Below are 22,167 nucleotides of genomic sequence, written 5' to 3' on the forward strand. Positions count from 1 at the left end.
TTTCAAGTAATTCTTGGAATTCCTTGGTTAGAAACACATAATCCCAGAATTGACTGGCGAGCAAAGAAGATAAGTTTTCCTGATTGTGAACCAACTTGTTATCCAAGAAATCCAGCTATGGGTCTAGCCTCAGCAACTTCCACCCCTGTACAGCTACCGTCAGAATACCAAGAATTCCAAGATGTTTTTCAGAAAGAACAGGCTAACACGTTAGCTCCCCATCTGTCTTATGATTGCCAAATCGATCTGGTACCCAATGCTCAACTACCTTGTAGTAGGATTTATGCTCTTACGGAACCTGAGAACCTGCATTTGCGTCAGTATTTAGATCAGTACCTAGCCAATGGTTTTATTCACCCGTCCAAGTCTCCTGTCTCTTCAGCTCTGTTCTTCGTGCCGAAAAAAGAAGGCGACCTTAGAACGTGTATAGACTATCGCGCCCTAAATCAAATAGCGATTAAGAATCGTTATCCTCTGCCCTTGATCCCTGAGCTTATCGACCAGGTGAAAGACGCTTGTGTGTACACCAAGTTAGATCTCCGAGGAGCTGATCACCTGGTGTGCATAAAAGAAGGCGACGAATGGAAGACTGCATTCCGCACCAAGTTTGGGCTCTTCGAATATCAGGTGATGCCCTTCGGTTTGTGCAATGCACCTGCCGCCTTTCAGTACTTTATGAATGATGTTCTTCGGGAACTTATCGATGTCTGTGTCATTGTTTACATTGACGACATCCTGGTGTACTCTTCTTCAGAATCTGAGCACAGAAAACATGTTAGGGCAGTTCTTGAGAAACTGCGCCAGCACAGATTATTTACAAAACTCGAAAAATGCGTTTTTCATACCCCAGAAGTTGAGTTTCTCGGATTCATCCTGACACCTCAAGGAGTCCGAATGGACTCGCGAAAGGTGGACGCCATCCTCAAATGGCCATCTCCAAGCTCGGTGAAGGGAGTTCAGAGCATGCTCGGCTTTGCCAATTTCTATCGAAGATTCATCCCGGAATTTTCCCGAACAGTCCAACCCATCACCGCTCTCCTAAAGAAAAACAAACACTTTGAATGGACTCTTGAGGCCGAACAAGCCTTCCAGGACCTGAAAACCAAATTCACCTCTGCACCTGTATTGAAGCACCCGCACCCAGATCTCCCGTACATAGTGGAAACCGATGCATCCAGTTCGGCCATGGGAGCTGTCCTGTCGCAAAGAGACCCAAAAACTAACCAACTACACCCAGTGGCCTTTTGGTCCAGAAAATGTTCTCCTCCTGAAATCAACTACGCAATCACCGATAAAGAGTTACTGGCCATCAAATCTGCTTTCAAGGCTTGGCGTCACTACCTTCTCGGGGCAAGACACACCATCACCGTAATTACGGATCACAGAAACTTACAGTATTTAAAAACGGCCAAAGCTCAATCTTCACGACAACTCTGATGGGCTCTATTCTTCGCGGAATTTGATTTTGTAATTACCTATCGCCCTGGCTGCAAGAATGGAAAAGCGGACGCCTTATCCCGGATTGGCATGGAAGAACCTAATTCGAGCTTAGAACCTGTGCCCATCATACCTGAGCAAAGAATCTTAGGCTTAACTTCATTGCAAACTATTGAGGACATCCAAACGCAAGTAAAACAACTTCTAGACTCTTCAACCTTACTGGAATGGAGTCAAAAGGGTCCTCATTACACCGTTAAGGATGACTTACCCTACTTACAGGAGCGGTTGTTTCTGCCAAGGAAAGAATTGCAAGAACTTGTTATTGCCCATCATCATGAATCTTTAATGGAAGGACACCCTGGTATCGCTAAAACGGAGGAAAAAATCAAACGCCACTTCTGGTGGCCTTCTTGGAGAAAAGACATAAAGTCTTTTGTACTGTCTTGTGGAATTTGCGCCCAAAACAGGGCTCAAAAGAAAAGGCCAGCCGGCCTACTTCAACCCTTGGATATTCCACCGGCGCCATGGAACACCCTGTCAATGGACTTTATAACAGATCTGCCTCCTTGTGCTGGTTACAACACAATCCTTGTAATTGTGGACCTATTCTCCAAAATGGCCCACTTTATCCCTTTAAAGGGTTTGCCTTCAGCTTCCACCTTGGCCAAGGAATTCCTGGAGAATATAGTTCGCATACATGGTTTCCCTTCCATATTAGTCTCGGATCGTGGAAGTCAATTTATCTCAAATATTTGGAAGAAGTGTTGCCAACTAGCACAAATAGATATGCGGTTATCCACCAGCCACCACCCCCAGACCGACGGACAAACCGAGAGAACCAATCAGACTCTCGAGCAATATCTTTGGTGCATGTTACACCAATCCGAGTTAAATTGGAAAGACATCCTTTGGATCGCAGAATATGCATACAACAATTCAGTGCATTCTGGAACCGGACAAACCCCCTTTTATACTTTGTATGGTCACCATCCTCGGACCTCTGACCTAGATCCACCTCTGACCCTGGAAATGCCCGCAGTAAATCATCTGCATTCCACAATAACCCGAGCCTTCAAAGAAGCTGCAACTCATTTACAGCGAGCCAAGAAAAAGTATAAAGAAAACGCTGATTTGCACCGAAGTAAAACTCCTACTTACCAAGTAGGAGACCAGGTATGGCTAGAAACAAAACATTTACCCCTCAAGGGCCCGCGAACCTTCAATCCCAGATTCATAGGACCTTATCCCATCAAAGCTATAATCAACCCAGTGGCCTTTAAACTGGATCTACCGTCCAACATGCGTATTCATCCAGTTTTTCATGCATCACTTTTGAAGCCAGTACAACCAGGAACCCGATTGTCCAAGCCTCCAGATCCAGTTCAAGTTGAAGGGGAATTAGAATTCGAAGTTAAAGACATTTTAGACTCCAAGGTGGTAAAGTCGAAACTCTTCTATCTTGTTGACTGGAAGGGATATGGACCTCAAGAGAGATCGTGGGAGCCTAGAAACCATGTCCACGCACCTCGATTAGTACAAAGGTTTCACCGGAGATTTCCGAACAAGCCCAAACCCCCGGAGGGAAGAACCTTGGGAGGGGCCTTGAGGGGGGGTACTGTCATGATGCCTACCTCCAAGGAGCCAGGTACGACCCAGCGACCCCAGAGGCAGGCATCATTTCCCCCAGGGGAGTGCCAGCGGGCCCAAGCTGGGGCCCTTTGGACGCAGTCCTGGCGCCTTAGGCGCCAGGCTCATGTTGGACCTCTGTCCTGGCGCCTTAGGCGCCAGGCTCATAAAGCTATACATGTGTGCAAGTGTTTTCATGTGCACTTACCTGATGCAGACCATGCTGCCACATCCAGGCCCTCTTGAGGCCTGAATGGAACTACTTTACCTGTGCGACTATTTTCCACCCGGGTGTGGTCGGGGAAGGATACATACCTGATCGGAGGAAGGATACACACTTGGGACTTCTTCCAAAGCTATTTAAACCACACCCGATCAGCAACTCACGCTTCGTGTTGTTCTGCTCCTCGCAGCTGGACGCTCACCGTGTCAGCTCCTGCTTCTGGAGTTCAGCCACGCCTGCCAGCATCCTGGGTCACCTGCAAAGGGAGACAAGAGACCTTACCAGCTAAATCTGCACCACGGAGACATCACCGACGATCCTGAAAGGGAAGACATTATTTTTAAAAGCATTTCGTTACGATCGCTGCAGCGCTGCATTTTACTCACCTTTCCTGGGTTCATCCATCTTCAGCAGCGATCATCCGGATACAAAGCCACTTCCCAGAGCCTAGAGAAAAAGACAAGAATAAGAGGTGAGAGAAGGAAGGGAATAAGACTTACCTCGTTTCATTTCGGGTCTTGCCGCTTCCAGGCATTTTCCGGACCCCGGCCCCTATGGGGAAAAAAGACAAAGACATTGAATGAGCGTATGCAAAGTCAGTTCCCGAGCGCTCATCCAGAACTAACCTGCCATTTACTGGAACTGGAACTGCACGTTTCACTTCGGGTCGGTGCCATATCTCCGGCATTCCGAACCCCGGCCCCTAAGGGGAAAAAAGGACATAAAAATTAGCGCTTGCTGCAAAAAGACAATGAACATTATTATTAAGCTTGGACTTTTGAACTTGCAACATAACTTTTACAGAGCCTTACCTGAATAGTCAAGCTTACCTGAACTCCCATCAATCCTCAATCCAGTGAAGTAACTGGGTTTCAACGCGCCCCTGCATCAGAAGCAGGATGGGGAGCTCATCCTTCCTGACCCTAAGGTGAGACTTCACGGGGAATCGTGGAAGGGTATCGTGGAGGGTTGGAAGAGAGTGGGAGGCTTGATCATAACTCAGTCAGTAGGTAATACTCCCTTTTCACGCACAGGGGAATATTCCTGCGAGCCGGAGAAGCCAGAGTTGAGGGCCCTTCCTGTCCATCTTCAGAGTCCTGCGCTTCACCATTGAAGAAGCATCAGCACTCGAAGCCAGACCTGCGCCTCCGTGGGAATCAGGTGAGCGTTACACTTGGGTTACCAAGGGAACCCATGGCAGGGGTCCGAAGACCCCTCCCTCACATCCTGCCGACCTAGACATTCAGGCGCCTTAAGGAGGGCTTCTGTGCTGAAGCCCGCAAAAAGACAGCGAACAAAGGAATCATCCCCGGTTTGGCGTGCAGAGAAAAACACGAGAAAGACTTTAACAATAAGAAATGGCAAATAAACCCAACCAGAGCCAAAATATGTATTTGGTCAAGCGGGTTTATGTTCGAGGCTAATATAATAGCCTCAAACATTACCACGTTTATATAAGATAATCACAGTGGAAAAGTTAGGGTAGATACCACTGCGCCCAGCCAAGTCTTAATGTAAAGGGAGAGAAACAATGCTCCAATAGGCACAGAAAAAAGGGATAAGAGTTAACCCTTTCCAATACTCCATATAAGATGGGGTGTACTGGGTCTGTGGTTTGAAGTGAATAAAGTAAAGTTAATGGCAACTTTACCCTTTTCTGGGGGACAGTAGTCAGCCCCAGAAAATGGAGTCGGTGGGAAGTCTCAAAGACAACCCTGTGTCACTGCACAGAAGGTGCTGTGTAGCACATAAAAATATGAGGCCATGGAGTAGGTGAGGCTCCAGTGGTCAAGATCACACAAAAAGTGAAAACACACACAGCAAAACACATGTAAGAGTGGGAAAAAGCCTCGCACAAATTCTAGAAATCCAGCAAAGCTGCTGAGGGACTCATTAGGTAAGGGAAATCAGCCATTTATGAGAATTCACCCTAAGACACATGATCTGCTATACAGTACTGAACATTTCACAGTTGAGATATTGATGAATCTATTCCTACATAAAACATAAATATTTTACATAAAACATAAATACTGTTTAAATGTATTGGCACTTGCATATTGAAATAAAGTTTAACTTTTGGTAGGAATCAAGAAGAGTTGCATGAAATAACTTACTTTAAATGTGACCCTTCTAATGTAGACTTTTCCAAGAAAATATGGTGTTTAGGACAAATCATACATTCGTACCTCCAGTCAAATAATAACACTTCTTATATTCCACTTTTGTGATGTGAGCGCTTTGCTCCCCGAGTAAGAAATATTTCATGCCTTAAAAGTGTCGGTAAATTAGTTTTAAACTGCTAAAATGTCTTCTGTTTTTTGGTTTTACCTATGGAGTGAGGAGTTAAAATAAGAAGAGAAATTAGACCATATTGAATTTTTGTAGTGGCTAATTTTCTGGTAACACACCTTTTGCTGTAAATCATGCTCACCTCTACCTTCACAGCCACCATAATAGTGACTCTGTGGCTTACTGCTGCTGTTATCCAATGTGCTATTTTGGAAGTATCTGAATCAATGAGCCAATGCACAGGGAATTTCATTCCATGAGAAAAATGCCCAACTAGATTGACCAATTTGGATAAAGTGCAATGTGAGCTTGAAGTGATAAAAAGGGATAGCCTATTAAATTGAAATGTAGATGTACATTTTTCACCCACTTTAAAAATCGATTTCTACTGTAGGTTTAAAGTTTTTTTTTTAAACCTATATAATTCTTTTTTGTAAGTTGTATCACATTTATTTAATAGGGTTCTCTTTTTGAGAAGTTCATTAAAATTGACTGTTCAAAGGTAGAAACATTTCTGCGTATCACCCATAATATTTTCTTATCTTTTTATGGCAAACCTGTTTGCAATCAGTTCCAGAGGAGAAGTATTTGACACTGGAAGGATTTCACAAATTTGTGGTTGATCGAGCAAAACAGGATATCCGTAGTGTTTGGAGAGCTATTTTATCCTGCGGATATGATCTTCACTTTGAAAGGTAAATCCTTAATGTCTTTTTGTTTATTCATTGTACATTCATAGCACTCTGATTCATCATGTCTTCTAAATTCAAATGTGGCACCACATCTTTGCTGTCTGTACTTTGTGTATCAATGTGAACAGGTTATTTGGAAATCTTCAGTACACATAATGGTCTGCTATTTAATACAATGTGCAATGAACATATATTCAATAGATTGCTTTTCTCCCGCAGATTCCTCATCTGATAGCTCGATCGTCCGTTCCGGATATGATGTCAGATGTCGTAAATATACCACGTCACTATGCCCCATACCTCATTTCTTTTTTTTTGTGCACTCGCACGCCGCTTCAGGTCCTCAACATCAGGTCTTTGATTCAGTGTTTTGGCCTAAAATGTTGTTCCTAAAACCTCGACTGCAATTTCTGCTTCCCAGATTTCAGGCTTTAAAAGGTGCACTGACTGCGACTTCAAACTGTCGGTTATCGACACGCACAACATTTGTCTCGGGTGTCTGGGTACGGATCAAGACCCGGAGGGATGTGCGTCGTGCTCCAAAATGCATTTGAAGTCCATTAGTGAGCAGGCAGCCAAACTTGCTTTGGGCAGACCGTCCCAAAACTTCTGGAACGGTCGTTCGTCCAGTCCTCCCAGGCCGAGACAGAAGGACCCACCCCAAAAAAAGAGAAGGAAAAGCATTGGCAGAAAGCCAAAAAGCGATCACACTCGTGGAGCCTCGTCTTCATCACGTAAGAGAAAGAGGCGCTATCGACACAAGTCCAGCTCTTCGTCAGAAAAGGTAAGCCCTCGGCTGGGCCGCTCACACGTGAAGAGTGGGAAAGTTAGACATGTTTAAGACACAGGTTGCTGCAGGTGCAGGTACTCCTCCCCCTGCATTCTCACGAACAGCAAGCCTTGGTGGCAAAAGCGGCGCTCGGCACTCTCGACCCCACACATGCCAAACCGCCATCGGCATCGAAGAAGCCTTTGGGCTCGAAGCCAAAAAGGCGCAGAAACCATCAACGGCCGGTCCTTCTCAAGGTCATCAAGAGGCTAACGTTCCTGACGTCACAGTAATACCCAAGCCTTGACTGCCACTGACGGCTGTTCCCTTGGCGCCGACGGATCCTTTGTCCCGCTCTCCAGGTCCGTATTCTTTGAGTCCATGGCATCGATTTTTGGCGATGAACAGGGGGACATCGATACAGAGTTGGGAGGTGTTGATTTATTCGACAACCAAGCGGACCTGCTGGCATTAGCCCCCAAGGATTACACAATGTCAGCGGCCTGGACACGTCTTCAGATGTGGAACTTGGCAGTGTCAGCCCTTCACACACACTCCCATGCTAAGTTTAGGGCCCTAGTAGAAAGGGTAGTAGACATCCTAGGTTCGAAGTCCTCTTCAGCGCCTGTTCAGGGCTACAAATTGTATGACATTTTAGATGAAGGCCCTGTGACAGAGCATAACATGCCACTTAATCTGGCAATTGCAGACCCACTAGCTTTCTTGTAGCAGCATCCATGCTTCATTGCCCCGGTCAACTGTAACTTTATGGGGAAGTACAGGTTGCCAAGAGGAGAACCATCTTACCTGGCTTCTCACCCTTCTACAGAAGTGTTTGTTTTGCAGGCAGCCACAATCACCACCAGACCTGTGCCATCCACTTCGAATCTGCCTCCGGACAGGGAGGGTAAAAGGTTGGACGCAATGGCCAAGAAGGTCTTTACTTCTGGCAGCATGGCATTGAAAGCCACCAATAGGGCATGTGGGTTTGCAAAATATTATTTTGGCTTTTGGTTTTGGTTAGTGGAGCAGGCCACGCATTACATCACCGAAGGTGAAATGCAGGATGGGTTCGCAGAGCTGGTGGAAGATGGGAATGAGGTAGCCAAGCAGTCGTTGCAAACTGGCCTGGGCGTGGCCAACTGCGTTGGCCATTCCATGGGGTCATCGGTAGTGTTGAGAGGCAAGCCTATCTCAAAACCTCTGGCTTTTCTCCAAACAACCAAAATAGGCTACTGGACATGCCTTTCGAGGGATAGTCTCTTTTTGGCCAGAAGGCTGATGACTCTTTGGAACCGTTTAAAGAGTCTAAATTAGCCACAAAATCACAGGGCCTAGCTGCGCAGCTGGCCAAACCTGCCTTCAGCTATGCCTTTAGAGGCAGACGCTAGAGGCGCTATGTGCCTTATGGCAGGAGAGCACAGCTCCCACATGCCAGGCAGGGGTAGAAGCGTTACCCGTGCCCCAAAAGGGGCAGAGAGGCTTCCAGAGGCCAGCAAGGAGCAGCAGGGTTGTCACCGCCCTCTAAGCCACTTTGATTTTCACTCCCGCGGCTTACCGGTTGGGGGACCATTAGCAGAACATTGGCCCCAGTGGGAGGAGATTACCTTGGAGGCCTGGCTCCTGCAGCTAGTTCGGTGGGGTTATTGTCTGTACTTCTTGAGAAAACCACCGGACAGACCCCTACCACCTCCAATCCAACCAGAACAGGAGCTCTAGGAAGAACTGCGAGTCCTGTTGTTGAAGGGTGCTGTGGAACAGGTACCTCCTGAAAAGAGAACATTGGGTTGGTATTCCCAGTACCCAAGAAGGGAGTAGGTCTCTGTCCCTTTCTGTTCTTCAGGTCCTTGAACAAGTTTCGAGGAAAGACACATTCAGGATGGTGACGTTGTGAGAAATTCGCCACGCCCTCAAACTTCAGGACTGGCTGGTGTCAATAGATCTGTACGGCACTTATTTCCAGGTGCCGATACATCAGAAGCACAAGTAGTTCCTGAGGTTCCTCATAGGGGACAAGCCTTATCATTTCAAGGTGCTTTCCTTTGGGTTGACCACCACTCCTCGGGTCTTCACCAAGCTCATGGCAGTAGTGGCAGCTTACCTCAGGAGATCCGGGGTCCAATGGATTTCTGTACCTGGACCATTAGCTGATCCGAGGAAAGCCGGCAGGGCAAGGTTTTATCTCATCTAGACGACACCTGCTTGCTACTGCACAGGCTGGGCCTCTCCCTGAACTTGAAGAAGTCCCATGTGATGCCAGTCCAAAGGCTCCAATTCATCGCAGCAGTCCTAGACACCCGGGTGGGGAAGGCCTTCCCTCCCGAGGAGAGTCAACAGCATAGCACAGATGGTACACTTGTTCCAGAACCATGCCACCTTACCAGCGGCTTCCTTCCTCTGCCTCTTAGGTCTCATGGCCTCCTGTATTTTTCTAGTGCCAGAGGCCAGGCTGCGCATGAGATCTCTACAATGGCTCCTAAGAGGTCAGTGGTCACAGTACCTCGGAGCGCTTACTGATCCCCTCAAGGTGTCCAACCAAGTGGTCCACAACCTCAGCAGGTGGACCGATCGCAGATTTCTTATGTTGGGGGAACCCTTCTGGCCTCCTTGGTCTTAGACCTGAGTGGCCACGGATGCATCTCTGAAGGGTATGGATGCTCACTGCGAAGATTTGCAGGTGAGTGGTCTTTGGTCAGCGAAGGAAGCCAGGTGGCACATCAACAGGCTGTAGTTGCGAGCCATCAGGCTAGCCCTGCTGGCTTTTGCATTGTCTCTCAAAGGGGAAGAATGTTCTGATCCTGACAGAAAACACAGTGGTCATGCACTACCTGAACAAGCAGGGTGGCGTGGGCTCCCTCCCCCTTTGCAGAGTGGCTATGCAGATGTGGTTCTGGTTGGAGGAGAATCCAGTCTTGATCTCTGCAGTTCATCTGGCAGGGACAGAGAACAACTTTGCTGATGCTCTGTGCAGGCAGAGCACGGTCTCACACAAGTGGGAAGTGTGCCAGGAAGTCCTGGAGGAGGTCTTCTCTCTCTGGGGTACCCAGCAGTGGATCTGTTTGCCTCAGAGTCCAAAAGGAACTGCAGACAGTTTTGATTGAGGGAATTCCCAGCAAACGGTGCACTGAGGGAACACGTTCCTGGTGGATTGGACCTTCCCTCTCCACTACACCTTCCCTCTGATTCCTGTCATCCCATGGGTTCTCAGGAGGTTGAAGAGGTTTCAAGCGACCATGATCTTCATCGCCCCGGACTGGGCGAGGACATGTTTAGTTTAGTTTAGTTTCTTTATTTATACCGCATGCCGAACCCTGGGGTAACCGGGCGCCGGAGACTTAGATACAGTTACAACATGGCAGAAATATACAATACAGACTGTGAAATAACAACAATAAGTGTGGTAGACCAGGTTACAAGATGGTCGACAAGGCAATGCGGAGAAGAAGTACATTAAGCAGAGTTTTTATTCGAAAGCCATGTTTTAGTTTTGGCTCTAAAAGTCCAAAAGGAGGGTTCTGTTCTAAGGTTTAGTGGCATAGCGTTCCATAGTTTGGCAGCGAGGACCGGGAAGCTGGCGCCACCTGCTTTTTTTAGGGAGAATTTGGGAACGGAAAGGCAATGTGAGTATGGCGTTCTGGTTGGTCTAGTTGATGTGTGATTGTGGCACTTGTCTGCCAGGTAGTTGGGTGCATCATTGGCGCGGCATTTATGGACAATGACGAGGGATCTGAGAGTGATTCTGTCTCGTACAGGGAGCCAGTGAGCATCTTGCCTGATGCTGGAGATGTGGGCGTGTCGTGGGATACTGAGGGCGGCTCTGAGGGCATTATTTTGAAGCACCTGTAGTTTGTTCAGGTTGCGTTCTGACGTGCCGAGAAAGAGTGTATTGCAGTAGTCAATTTTTGAGAGCACTAGCGCTCTGGCTAGAGTAATGCAACTGGAGGGAGATAGGAAAGGTTTGCAGGCGTTGATAAGCATATTTGTCTAAGCTGTGGAAGGGGCTTAAGCATTTACCTGTCTTTTGAGTGAGAAAGTAGAGTCTAGATAAACCCCAAGGATTTTAATTTCTTTGGCTACTGTGATTAGGTTACCGTCTATGTTGATGGATGCGTAACAGGGGTCTAGTTTGTTTAGCCGTGGTTGGGAGCTGACAAGAAAGAGCTTAGTTTTCTCGTCGTTGAGGCATAGACCGTGCTCTGCCATCCAGGCTTGGATCTCCAAATATAGATTGTTGATTCTGGTGGAGTTCTCATCGTAGCACCCTGATAGGGTGATGAGAACCTGGGTATCGTCAGCATAGTTTGTGTATGTGACACCCAGGTTATCTAGGCGGTCAAATAATAGCTTAGTGAAGATATTGTATAGGGTCGGCAAGACGCACGAGCCTTGAGGGACGCCACAGGTGATGGGGACAGGGAGTGCTGAGGCCCCCGGGGAGAAGACCCGAGTGGTTCGGTTGGCTAGGAAGGACTGGATCCAGGCAGTCGCCTGGTTAGAGGAGGCCGCTGAGGTCATCAGATGTTCCGTGAGGATCTGATGGTCGACGAGGTCGAAAGCTGCTGATAGATCTAGCAGTAAGAGAATGGCTAGATTACCCTTGTCCTTTGCCTCGTCCCATCTGGATTTTTAGGTCCAGTAGGGCTGACTCTGTTCCGTGCCTTGGCCTGAAGCCGGATTGTCTGAGACCCAGGAGGTTGTTGTCCTCCAGGTGCTCCTGTATTTGCAGGTAGGCCACTTTGTCTAGGATCTTTAGGATGTAGGGAACGGTGGTGATTGGTCTGTAGTTGGTTGGGTTATTGGGGTCTAGATTAGGTTTTTTTAGTAGTGGCATGACCCAGGCCTCCTTGAGGCTGCTAGGCACTGAGCTTGATTTGAAGGATGCGTTGATAAGGGCTGTTATGGAGGGGGCCAGAATGTTGGCGCCTTCCTGGATGATGGGAGCTGGGCATGAGTCCCCTTGGCATCTGGAGGGTTTGAGGCCCTTAATGATGCTTTCTACTTCTTTAGTGGATACTGGTGAGAAGGAGAAGGGGGGCAGGTGGGAGTTTTGGGAGTGGTGGACGGTGGATGGTTTGTTTTTTTGGATAGGCTAAGCTTTTTCTGTTAGATTTTGGATTGTAACATGGTGATTTTGTCTGCTAGGGCTTTTTTAATCCTCTCACACCAGTCTGCATCTTGTACGCAAGTTTCTGCCAGTGTTGGGGGGGGGGGGGGGATTCGAGTTCCCTGAGGATATTGAAAAGCTCTTTTGTTTTGGATTTGGCGCTCTCAATTCTGTTGTCATATGTCTCTTTTTTTGGCCATGAGGATGGCAGTTTTGTAGGTGGTGGCTGCTATCGAGAGTTGTGTTTTGTTGGAAAGGTTGGGCGTTTTTCTCCAGGTGGCTTCTGCGGCTCGAGGTACTCCGATGTCTTGGATTTGACAATCTGTCCGCCTCACCGGTTACCTAGGCGTCCGGATCTTCTGACCCAGTCCGAAGGTCGGGTACTCCACCCAAACCCAGAGTCCCTCAACCTACATGCGTGACTCTTGAGAGGATGAGGTATGATGACTGGGACCTCTCGGAAGAGGTACTTGAGGTGTTGCTGGCTGCATGCAGACTACCTACAAGATCTCTGTATGCGTGCAGGTGGATAAGATTTGAGGCGTGATGCAGGGAACGTGAGATCGATCCCATCTCTTTCTTCAACACAACAGTGATGGAGTTCCTTCTTTTGCTATTCTCAGTAGGCCTTTAAGGTACCACAGTCAAAGGATATTTGGCGGCCTTGTCTGTTTTCAAAAGGACCCCGGATCAAGGTTCCTTCTGTACGATCCCGGTTGTGGCCAAATACCTTAAGGGCCTTGTGAATACGTTTCCACCAACTTCCTTTGTATTTCCGGACTGGTATTTGAATTTATTTCTGACATACTTGATGGCAGCCCCGTTTGAGCCCATGCATTCCTATTCTTTGAGACTGTTATCATTGAAAACAGCCTTTTTGGTTGCAATCACGTCAGCCAGGAGAGTTAGTGAGGTGCAAGCCTTGTGTTGCAAGCCCCCGTTTCTTTATTTCCCTTAAAGTAAGGCATGGCTTTCTTCTGAAGGTGGTTTCTGAATTCCACCTTTCTCAGCCCATAGATTTACTGTCTTCTACCCTCCACTACAACTCTCTAAGGAGGAGGAGCGTGTCCACTGTTTAGATCCCAAAAGAGCCTTGCGCTTTTGTGTCGCTAGGACGTCTCAGTTTCAAAGATCTGACCAGCTGTTCGTGGCCCATTCATTGTCCCGCAAGGGTCTAGCTGTAACTAAGCAAACTCTGTCTTGTTGGATTATTATTTGCATTGCCAGAATGTTACCAGTCTGCAGGCAGGGAGCTTCCTCCCGGCATCTGGGCACTCGGCGAGAGGTGTCTCGGCTTCTACGGCCTTGCAGACAGTAGTTCCAGTTAGGGACATCTGCCATGTGGCCACAGGGTCGTCCTTGCACACGTTTACCAGGCACTATTGTCTGGATGTTGCCCGCGGGGCTAATGTACGTTTTGGTAAGGCAATTCTGCAAAATCTGCTACTGCAGCACTTTCTGCCCGCCTCCATGGTCCTAACTGCTTGGGGAGTCTATCAAATGAGGAATCTGCACCAGAAAAGCAATCCATTGAAGGAGAAATTACTTATTATAATGATCTTTCTATGGATTCTTCTGCAGATATCTCATCGCCCCTCACATCCATCCCCGCTCATAAGGTTCTTATGGCTTGGCACATCAGTCTAAGCAATGGGACGCCTGGTGATGGCTCTGAGGTGGTCGCTTCTATCTGGCTAGTGGCTTGTTTTTTAACAACATTTTTTTTTCATTTTTCTCTAATTCCTGGGGTTTTCACCCCTTTTTTACAGGCTGTTTAGCCTCGTCTCCCATCGTTTTCCCTGCAGTGTTCAAGCACGGGGGAAAAGGGGGGAACTGAGGTATGGGGCGTAGTGGCGTGGTATATATACAACGCCTGACGTCCCGTCCGGTGCCGACGATCAAGCACAGAGCAAGACTGATCAACAGCCGAGTAGAGGTGCACTACGCCCCTGGTCGAAAAGGTTTCTGAGCAGCAGATGAGGAATCTGCGGGAGAAGAATCCATAGAAAGAACATTACTTTGAGTAATTTCTCCATCTTAAACATTATTGCTGCCTGCTTTTACTGGTAAAAGTTAAATCCATGCATGAATGTTGCTGAATAAGAGAGGGGGTTCTATTTCTGAAATTCAAATTGTGTCATTGCATTAATTTAAGTGAATGTGATCTACCACCAGAGTGAACTGTCATTCACAGTATGATAATATCGACTACATTGCAATGCAATATTCTCAAATCACCAAGGGCGTTGCTATCGCTCTCTATCGATACCAAATATGCCACATTTGTGGAAGGAGCCTCTACTATAACTAGTTTTCATAATCCCATCATAAAGCAATGGGACATCATGACATGAATACTGTGCAACTATGCAGAGGGCAAATTCTGGGAATCTGGTGGGGTTCACCTCTCAGAGTAGGAGAATATGTAGGTGCAGTGACAAGAGGTGCTGTATTAGCACCTCTCCTGAGACTCCATTGAGTTTCCAGTGGAACCTGTGTGCCTGAACTTAACTCAAAGTAAGACTTCATATAATTTACCCAGATAGTGCTTCTTTTGGATCGTGCCATAAAGTGTGAGTGCACACACCTGTTTTCTCATTGCAGAAAATGTTCTTCCTACATTTTCAAAATAGGGTTACTAAAAGTGTATTTAATCTCATAAAACCAATACAGTATAATGTGTACACCTACCATTAACTTTCTTTGTTTTAAGAAATTTTGTGCAACATAAAGCGTCCGTACATTTTTCTAATGCCATTGTTTTGATCTCTAGGTGTGCATGTATTGACACGCGACATGCCCAGAAAGCATGCAAGAAGTGGACACTGGAAATGGATGTTGCCCTTGTGCAGTATATCAACCGGCTTTGCCGCCATCTTGCAATAACGCCAGCACGATTGCATCCCCATGAAGTCTATCTAGATCAAGCTGACATAGCTGACCCCAGAGTGTCGTGCTTGCTAAGTATGAACATGTTGTTCAGTCATATAAAAAGTATGTTGCCATGAAAGCAAAACATTTGCACAAAACAAAATGTTTGATATTCGCAACGAGAGAAGCCATTGTAGTTGTATTTCTAGCCACTTGTTTTATTTTTATTTTATTCACATTTTTGTTCAGCGCTGGCCCTAACCAGAAGATCTCAGAGCGCCTTACAAGGTTCAAAGGTTAAAAAGGTGAGAAGTGAAACAGAACTTGGAAAAGTGTTTTAGGATAGAAAGAAAAGGATAGATAAGTGGTAGCAGGGGAGTGGGAGGTGGGGGGTGGGGTTATGTGTGGGAGAAACAGGTATGTTTTACATCTTTTTTTGAAAGTGGTGATAGAGGGTGCCCAGTGGGTAAATGCTTGCTTTTGTGTGCATGTTGGCTTGCAGAGCGGAATGTGTAGGAGATGCTTGCTTGCTTGTCTGTTGTTTGTCTGGGTGATGGATTTGAGTCTGTTGTGAAGGTGAGATGGGTTTTGGGTGGATGGCTTTGAAAACAATGCAGAGTCCTTTGGAAGGCAATTCTTTGTGGTAAAGGGAGCCAGTGGTGCAGGGCGAGAACTGGGGTGATGTGTGAATGTTTTGGTAGGTGGAGGATGAGAATCTCTACTGCATTTTGTACGTCTTCCATGGGAGCAATGGTGGATGCTGGGGAATACAGTGATGAGAGCATTACAGTAGCCCAGCTTGGAGAGAATCAGTGCTGGAACTGCAGTGCGGAAGGCGTAGGGAAGAATAATTTGTCTGGTCTTTTGTAGGAGGTGTAGTTGTAGATTGCACGATTTGTTGACGGTAGGTGTGTGAAGGAAAGGTGGGGGTCGATGGTGAAGCCAATGGATTTGACAGGTGTGGTGAAGGATATGTGTGGGTTGTCGGTCATCAAGGATGTGAAGTGTAGTGGTCTCAGTGCAGTGTCCAGGTCGAAACCCAGATTGGAAGGGGTTGAGTAGGTTGTTTGTGGTATTGCAGTTGGGTAGTGACAAAGCGTTCCATGTTTCTGGTGAAGTATAATAGTGATAGGATGGTCATTTTCAGGGAATGTGGTGTCGAGAGATGGTTTTTTGTGGCCAGTGAGTTTTTTCCAGTTGTGAAGGCTAAGGTGATAGTACTGTGTCAGAGACAGGAATTGATTATATTGAGCCAGAGGGGAGCAGTGGTGGTGATGCGATTGGATGTGGTTGGAGGTGGCCAGGCATCATCTAGGAAGTGTGCAGATTTTGTTTTGACAGTGAGGGTGTCTGTTTCGATGGGATGGAAGGAGTCCCATGTGTTGGTTTATTTTGGGAACAGGAGTGGGAGAGCAGAGCGGAGGGCTTGACTGATGTATATTGTTCAGTTGAAGATGTCCATGAGCGAGTTGCATGCTGCACGGGATGGGGTGTGGATGGTGGTTTGCAGAGAGATTGGACAATGTTGAATAATTTCTGTGTATGATTGGTCGTGGGTTGTGTGAGAAACCTGAGGGTATTCTCCTGAGTAGACCTCGAGAATCCCTTATTCAGGTGGCCAGGGACAGACTGGCGCTCTCAGGTTCCAAACCTGGGGTGGACGAGAGAGCAAGGGAGGATCACCATGTTAGGGGAGGCCGGGTTTATGCTTCGAGGAATACCCTAAGAGGGACGTGGTATTGTGCCGAAGAAAGGGATGAGGAAGACATTCCTAAAGCTTTTATAGGTTGTACCAACTCACCCTTTCCTTCACCTAAAAGATCTCCGTTATTCAAATCCAATAACCCCTCCGTACATAACCAATCCTCTAAGGCCCCAAACCCTGTTGCACTCAAATCCCACAACTCCCAGAATCCTTGTTTTCCAGTCAAAAACGCCCCATTTTTCTTCTCCACGTCCTTCAGGTTATTCTTTTCCGAACACCCAATCTATGTGGACCAGACACTACCATTCCTACAATCCCCTTTGGTTATTTTCTGACAGTACACCTGGTCATTCCTGTTTGATCGTCAACCCTTACAAATCTTGGCCTTCAGAATTTACCAAAACCCCTCATTTGAACGTTATAATTTTGTATAACACCGTTTCCCACTCCTACCCTGCGGGATATCTGGAAACTCCCCCCCCCCCAAGGATAAAGAAAGGCAAGCAGTTGTTCACCATAACCAGTGATTTGAGGGGAGAATTGATAAGAAACTGAACTGTGTTGAACGAAAAGTTGCCAACTGCTAATTTGAACTTTGAGAAGCTAAAGAGGGGGGAAAACAGTAAAAGAGGAGGCCGGCACCATGTCGCTGCTTAGGCAGGAAACTCTGTGTGATTACCCAATGGTAAAAAGACTACCGTAACAAGAAGGCTTTGGGAAGAGGCCAAGTCAAAGTGGTCATACAGGGTTCTTGTAGAATCCTCTGTACCATCAAGTCTTTCACCAGCGGATGATTGAGAAAGTGACAGGAAGTGAATCCTGGATGGTGAAGATTGATATAGGAACTGTGTTTGGCAAGAGTGAACCCGGCAGAGAGAAGCCGACAACCAAAGATCGTTGGGAAGTGAACCCGGCAGAGGGAAGCAGACAACCACAGATCGGTGAGAGTGAACCCGGCAGAGGCAAACTGACAACCAAAAAGTGGTAAGAGTGAATCCGGCAGAGGGAAACTAGTAATGAGGGGCAAAGCACGAAAACTTGTTTAAAAAGACATGAAGATTTGTGAGAGCAATAAGTATTGCAAGACAAGGAGAAGGAAAGTTCCCCCTTGTCATTTCGGATCCGAGCCCAGTCAAGGAAGATCCATGGGTGGAAAGCTGTCATCCAAAGTTCACTGAGAAGGGAACCGTCTTATGAATTTGTTGAATATAATTACTGAGGGGTTTGTTCCCAGAAGAGAGGGACCCAGGGGTGAAGCCGTCACCCAAAGTATACGTGAAGCAGAACTTTGTGTCTGTTGTGGAATGCATTAGGTCCTGGAGGGAAAGAGATTTTTTTATTGAAAGGAGACTTTACCATTGAAGAACCTGATAGCTGGAACGGAACTGTCGGCTTGTGCTGAGAAAGCTTGAGTATATGCTATGCCAGCTAGGACGGAACTGTCACCGTGTGCTGTGCTCCAAAGTCCCACCTTGTCCTGTGCTAAAACGTGGTGTAGGGAGACCACAAAGCAATCACATCCTGACGTATTATTTTAACACTGTTTCCTTTATTTTGCTACTCTATCCCACACTCTTTCTATAATTAGTTGTAAGGAATTGGCAATAGGTTTTTCTTAGTATAGACCCTTTTATTTTGACACAACAACGCCACTAGGACGGTCTTATTTTTCATTTGATATTCAATGCTTGCTCCCATCTTAGATTTAGGTTTAGGTTAGGCGTTTTTCCACCCTGCATTTATGGTTCAATAAACACCATTGAACTGTGATCACTTGTGTCTGTTTTTACTGTTGCCACCCTGAGTTCCTTACAGTTGGCACTGCATATGTAACCACAAGGCCAGCATAAGCAAAGCACTGGGGAACATATTGCGTGTCTGCCTCTTATAGCTGTTCCCTTAACAGCTTTATTATTAGCAAAATCAGATGCCAATAAAGTACATTTTTTGTAAAAATGTTTAATTACATTTCTAAGGGATTCCTTCCGCCATCAGATTCCTCATCTTTTATATTCTGTTGCCAGTTGTCCTCAGGCATTTTTTTTAACCACTTGGGCATGCGGGGCGCATCTTGGCTCTGTGCTGTTAAACGCCCCATGCTGGACATGTCGGGCTAGTATATATGGAGTTGCTGCACCCCATGACTTAAGTTCCATTTGTGCAATGAGTATGCTTCGGGAATGCCACTTAACTTTTTGCTTGTTTCTGCATTGTGTCAGACCCTGTTGAGACCTACCTCAGGCTTTAGGCCGTATTGGGGTTGCAAGAGGCAGATGTCCGACTATGCCTGTATTGCCTAAAGGAGAGCAACGAACTGCAGGATTGCAGATCATACGAATCTATGCATTTGAAGGCCCTAGGAGAGCGTGCTGCTAAATTGTTAACCTTCTGTCATAAGGGTGGTATGAGGACCATGTGACAAGGCCAATACCCCGGCCTTGTCAATCAAGGGTATGAAGCCGTGTCAGCTGGATGTGGGTGGCTGAGGAAGATGTCCGGAGCTTGTCCTACCCTTGAGGAAAGGGCAAATGAGAAGAAGGCCCCTATTTCTGCCCCCCTCCTCCTCACTTGGTGCCAGCATGTCTCTTATCTGTACACCTCTGTCACAAGTCATGCTTCGAATACAGGATGCTTGCCAGTGTTTCTCTGTTTCTTGTAGAGGCACATCGTTTCAGTCTGAAACTCCTATGAATCTTGAGCCAACCTCCTACACTTGTGCCAAGAAGGCAAGACGGACCATCACCCACCAGCAGCTATGATCAGCCGCACAAGGTACCAGAGGGAGAAAGAGAAGCTGCACTCCTATACAGTCTTACACCGCAGGCAAGCCCAGCATGGAGTGCGAGAACCACTGAGAGAGACTGTGTCCGGATGCAGACAGCAGAAAGGCTGCAGAGTACTTCCCCATTGTACTTGCCTCTGGGGCACCAGGAATCAGTCCCCAGAACACAAAATATTGCCTTCCCGAGCCACTGTTGTCATCCTGCTGCTGACCCATGCAGAAACAGTTGGTGGGGCTAAGCTCACTACTTAGACATTTTGGTTTTGAACATTCCTCGGGTTGGGAAGACTGAGCCATATTGGCCAGGGATAGAAGGCCAATACCCGCAGATGAAAGCCCAGGTTGTTCACATTCAAATGTGACCAGGTGGTCACTTCCTTTTTTTCTCGGCTCTGCACCTTGCCCTTTGTCATGTCTCCCTGTGTTGTCTTTACTCTCACCTGCCCCCCCCTCTTTGTGTGAGTGGAGGTGTGTGTGTGTGTTGCAATTTCTCTCTGTACCCACCCAGCACCTAACATTATTTCCTGAATCCCCACTCCCTACCCCCAGGAAACTGGTTATACTAAACAATGGTGGATGGTGACGATAACCCCATCAGTGTCACCCTGCCTGCCACACTCCTCAACACCTGTGGCCGCAAACTCCATGGCCGATGGTCATTCTGTGCCACAGGACCGAATCACCACTCCAGGCGTTATTCTGAGGATTCGACTGACACCTCATGTACCATTCCCCACTCAATCCTCAATCCCGTAAGTGTGAGCGGATCGTCTGAAAGACCTTGAAATGTTGTCATGACGCCAGGGACGAACACAGGACCTGTCGCAATTGATGAAACTAGCAGATGCTCCTCATTGGACTGTCACTGAACGCCTCCAGGGTTGTTTCCAGATCCAGCGCACAGGGCTCCATCTTGGGATTGTGCGGCTTTGCCTTCGGACATAGAGCCCTTTGCCTCAGTCCCCTTTACCCCAGAGTAATTTGGCGCAGACTAAACTGGAACCTCTCTGGGTAATGACCCGCTTGCCATGGACATATTTCTCTCAAAGATGTCCAATATAGGACAAAATCCCTATAGTCCAATTGGGCTGAGGAGTTCTGTGGAGAGGACCTGAAGGAACTGAGTGTATACGTGCAGCAGGAGGTGGCCGACTGCCTTAGGTGGGAAAGTATCCATGTCTTCTCCTACTTGGACGACTGGCTCATCAGAAAGCACATTTCTGAGAGGTAAGTAATTTGTTCTTTTTTACGGGAGTTGACTTTATTTTGCACAGCTGCATGTTACCCCAGTGCAAATGCCAAATCAACCTAGAAGATTATTCAGCACAACCTTCATGTGTGGAAACGTGCTTTGGTTGGTTGCTGTGGACTACAACTATATTATTTGCATATTTATTTTTAAAGGTGTATCAAACTCTTTCTTCTTCTTTCCCTTAGAGAGGCCTCTGGACCCATGACCCAAGTGATGTCTGATGACTGTTGCCAAGATCATGCTCTCTTTTACAAATTTTCGCTTTTTGCGTCCATGATGGAAGCACATTTTGCTCTGTTTTAGCCTAACAGGGAAAGATATTTAACCACATATCTGTGGTTGGAATTTCTGGTGCAGTGCTGGCCCACACTTAAATTACGTGATGCTAGGACATGGACGGAGGTATGACAGAGAACATCCAGTTCCTCTGCCTTCAGGCGGTTAAGCTCATCTACTTACTATTAATTTTCTCTCTGATAAACCATATATTTTTACTTGCACAGTAGATGTCATTTTCAGACTGACTTTCAAAAGCCATCCTTGTGCTGGTAGAGGTTTCACCAGCCACCTTGCCTTCGGTTCTCTGACAAGCTAAACATTTTGTTCAAATGTTGCCTCATTTCACTTTAATAAGTATGCAAGGTGCACCAGGACACATTTCTTTCCAAACTGTTACTGTTTGTCACTTATGTAAAATGCTAATAAAAATGTTTTTTTTTTTTAAAACAAGGTCAGGCTTTCTTTCGTCCACTTCCCTCCCAACCCCCCTCTGCTTGGTTGGTTTGATTCCTGGAGTTGTTGCAGCTGGAGGTAAACGTGCTGCTATAGAAGGGGGGCCATGTTCAGTATAGGGTACTAAATATTGTTCAAGGTCCCTTCTTATCACCAAAGAATGTGCAAATCCTGCAGCTTGATATTCCTCTTTGGCATAAATTCTGCAGTTTTTATAAAAAGTAATCTGGTGACGTGTATTTTAAACTTGGACTCAATTGACCTGTTAAACTGAAGAAAGGGACACCCTACAGTTGGAAGATTAGAAAGAATTCTTAATTACCAACGGCTTCACATTCTAAAGTGACCCTATTGGGCTATTCTGTAAACTCGGTTTTGAGGAAAAGTCTTCTCAAAAGTTAAAATGCAAAACTCTAATCCAATTGCCAAAAAGAGAAATTGAGTATGTGATAAATTATTCTGTCGACTCCTTCCCTCAAAGCATGCTTTACAGTGTTACAATGAGCTAGCCCCCACAGCCGCCGCTTTCAATGAATGGGGCAAGTGTGGCTCTTAGTCTGTCATGAGCACATTTTTATTTGTTGGTTATTACTTAACAAATAACAATATGCATTCAATCTTTTGTCAAGTCAATTAGACCATGAAGGATTCAATAAAACACAATTTGGATTTTTTAAAT

General features: G+C 46.6%; 1 protein-coding gene across 8 annotated transcripts in view; it reads left to right on the forward strand.

The window, feature by feature from the left end:
- The window catches only part of HECTD4 (HECT domain E3 ubiquitin protein ligase 4), a 4,298,785-nt gene that overhangs the window by 3,790,786 nt on the left and 485,832 nt on the right, over positions 1-22,167 (forward strand). For all 8 annotated transcript variants that reach the window (XM_069619495.1, XM_069619492.1, XM_069619493.1 and 5 more), the window contains 2 exons: positions 6,153-6,276; positions 14,920-15,110. In XM_069619495.1, coding sequence (XP_069475596.1) covers positions 6,153-6,276; positions 14,920-15,110 — 315 coding nt within the window. The remainder of the gene's footprint in view (positions 1-6,152; positions 6,277-14,919; positions 15,111-22,167) is intronic.

Source organism: Ambystoma mexicanum, chromosome 10 (genome assembly GCF_040938575.1).
Source record: "Ambystoma mexicanum isolate Mex_15411 chromosome 10, UKY_AmexF1_1, whole genome shotgun sequence".
Lineage (NCBI taxonomy): Eukaryota > Metazoa > Chordata > Amphibia > Caudata > Ambystomatidae > Ambystoma > Ambystoma mexicanum.